The sequence below is a fragment of the Alligator sinensis genome, unplaced genomic scaffold (genome assembly GCF_000455745.1).
Source record: "Alligator sinensis unplaced genomic scaffold, ASM45574v1 scaffold989_1, whole genome shotgun sequence".
NCBI classification, from domain to species: domain Eukaryota; kingdom Metazoa; phylum Chordata; order Crocodylia; family Alligatoridae; genus Alligator; species Alligator sinensis.
Window position 1 is genome coordinate 1268072 of NW_005842266.1, and position 2594 is coordinate 1270665.

Here is a 2594-nt window from a genome sequence, read left to right on the forward strand (position 1 = left end):
GCCTGGGCTGCTCCCAGCAGGGCTTGCGGCGTGCTGCTGGGAGCAGCCCGGGCTCCCGGCTGGCAGCAGCTACCCAGAGCCGGGGCCAGCTGCAGCCGGGAGGCTGCAAGCAGCTGCTGCCTCCCCGGACCCAACGTGTGCCGAGGAAAATGGCCCCACAAGCCATGCTTGCATTGAAACATTAAGTTTCAATTTACTTTGCTTCTTACAGTTAAGCAACAGTTCTCATTACTCTCAGTGTCCTCTGAATACAACCTACATGTCTGGAATATTCTTAACAGCACTTCAAAGCTGTGCAGCTCTGGGTACGGTGAATACCAGTAAAAGGTGAATACCAGTAAGTCAGTCTGAACTCAATGCAAAGACTAAGGGAAGGGGCTGGAGGCTCCCTGCTTCTGATAACTAGGATGCCCCTTCAGGGGCCCACATCCAAGAAAAACACTGCCAGCCCTGGCAACCCACTCAACATCACCAGCTCTCCACCTTTTGGCATTTCTTTCTTCCGATGCCACAACCCCTCAGAAAACACTGGCTCCTTGCTGCCACTGATTCTTGACCAGGGGAAAAAACACTAGGCCGGTCCTGTGTGGCCTCGACTTGCAGGAGCACCCCCGCCCCCGGGCGGCTTTGGATGGTGGGGAGCCCCTATTGCATCTGGCACACTACATGTGGCAGCTCCCTGAAGCAAAGCAGTGTCAGCTCTGCTCTACTCCTGTTTGGGAGGCTGCCCTTTGAGAGCCTTGAAGGTGCACGAGTTCCAACCTCCCCCCCAGAAGTCGCTGCGTTCTGCACAGGTTTGCGGGCGCACGATGCGCCCGGGGAGGGGAGGGGAGGGGAGGGGGGGCGCAGAGCAAACCCACGTTCTCTTTCCCGCCTCGGAACGGAACAGGCCTCCCCCCGACTGAGGCAAGAGTAGGCCCCGGTGCTCCCCCCGCCCGCAGCGCGGCGCGGCGCACTTACCCTCGTCCGCGTCGTACATGGCGGCGGTTGGGGCGAGGGGGCAGCTCAGAACAAGGCAAGCAAAGAAAGCAGCGGCGCGCCACCGGCTCCCGTGACAGCCAAGCAGGGAGTGCGCATGCGCTGGCAGCACGGCGGCTGCGCTAATTCCCCGGTCGCAGTTCCACGGGCTACGTTACGTCCTTGCGTTACTTCCGGGTCGGTACTACGGCTGAGCAAGAAACCGAGCATCTGAGCTCCACCCACCAGAGAGAAACAGGGGAAGGGGAAAGCTTTGCTATGCGCGCATGCGCTGTGCTCACTTTCCGCGCCGATTAGCGCATACCACTCTCTATGAAGGAGAAGGGGGGTGTAAATTTGGGCCGCGCCACCCGGAGCCCTGCAGGCAGAGCAGCCTCGGCCTCTGCTGGGGAACTCCCCGAGGGTGCACTGTTGGGGCTCCTCTTGCCCCGCCTGCTGCCCCACTAGGTACGTATGTCGGAGGGGGCTCCGCTGTGACTCCCTGCGAGCTCCCTCCGGCGTGTGCATCCCCCTGCATCTCTGGCTGCAGCCCTGTGCGCTCTGCCCCTGCCAGCCGGGAGACACTCGGGATTCCCATCTGAAACCTCCGCCTTTATCCCGAACGTTGGAGACACTCAAGATTCTAATTTAGAACTTCCGCCTTTGTCCCGAGTGTTGGGGACACTCGGGATTCCAACTTGGAACCTCCACCTTTACTGCGTGCCAGGCAGGGCAGGCGGCGGGGAATCAGCGCCCCCAAAGGCGGCTTCAGCCGCTGCGGAACCTTCCTGCCGCGGGAGCCGGGCGCCCAGCCCCGCCCCCGGCACAGCGCCCGTGGGCCATGCACCGCCTTTGCCTGCGCCGCTTGCTGCTGGCCGGGGCCCAGGCCCGGGTCCGAGCTCTTGGCACCCCGCTCAAACTGCGGCCCGGGCTGCGCTGCCAGCCACTGCCTGCTGGGCTGGCCTCCGTGCCGTGGGACCTCCTGGGGCCTGGCAGCAACGAGGAGGAGCTTTTCGTGTTCCCAGAGTACCTGCCGGAGGAACTGGAGAAGCCATGGGGCACTGAGGTGGTGCCGAAAAAGCCCCCCCGGGAGAGGCGGTGCCAGGAGCGGAGGCAGCACAGGCCAAAGGGGCAGCCAGATCCATCCGTGCCAACCAGCAGTGTGAGCTGCTCGGGCTGCGGGGCAGAGCTGCACTGCCAGGACCCTGCCATGCCAGGTTACATGCCCAGTGAGAAATACCTCTCCCTGCTGGGGGAATCTGAGGACCAGGGAGGGCTGCGGGGTGCCGTGTGCCAGCGCTGCTGGCTCCTGGTACATCACCAGCAGGCACTGCGCCTGGAGGTGTCACGGGACCAGTACCACAGCCTGGTGAGCACCGCCCTGCGCCAGCTGCCCCACCACGGCCGTGCCCCACTGGTGCTCTACGTGGCCGATGTGCTGGACCTGCCCGACACACTGCTGCCCGACCTACCCGAGCTGCTGGGCCCCACCATCAACATAATGGTCCTAGGCAACAAGGTGGACCTGCTGCCTCCGGACTCACGTGATTACCTGAAGCGCTTTCGAAAGCAGCTGCTGCTTAACTGTGCCCAGGCGGGCATCCACCCCATCACCAAAGGCATCAGGCGTTCAGCAG

General features: G+C 63.1%; 2 protein-coding genes across 2 annotated transcripts in view; one reads left to right on the top strand and one right to left on the bottom strand.

Annotated features, from left to right (window-relative positions):
• Positions 1–1221, bottom strand: part of POLR2B (RNA polymerase II subunit B) — a 25253-nt gene extending 24032 nt beyond the window's left edge. The window contains exon 1 of the mRNA XM_025209075.1: positions 961–1221. Within this exon, the coding sequence (XP_025064860.1) occupies positions 961–979 (19 nt within the window). The 5' untranslated portion in view covers positions 980–1221. The remainder of the gene's footprint in view (positions 1–960) is intronic.
• Positions 1222–1789: 568 nt separating this feature from the next.
• NOA1 (nitric oxide associated 1) overlaps positions 1790–2594 on the top strand; it is a 20866-nt gene continuing 20061 nt past the window's right edge. Inside the window, 1 exon segment of the mRNA XM_025209076.1 lies at positions 1790–2593. Within this exon segment, the coding sequence (XP_025064861.1) occupies positions 1799–2593 (795 nt within the window). The 5' untranslated portion in view covers positions 1790–1798.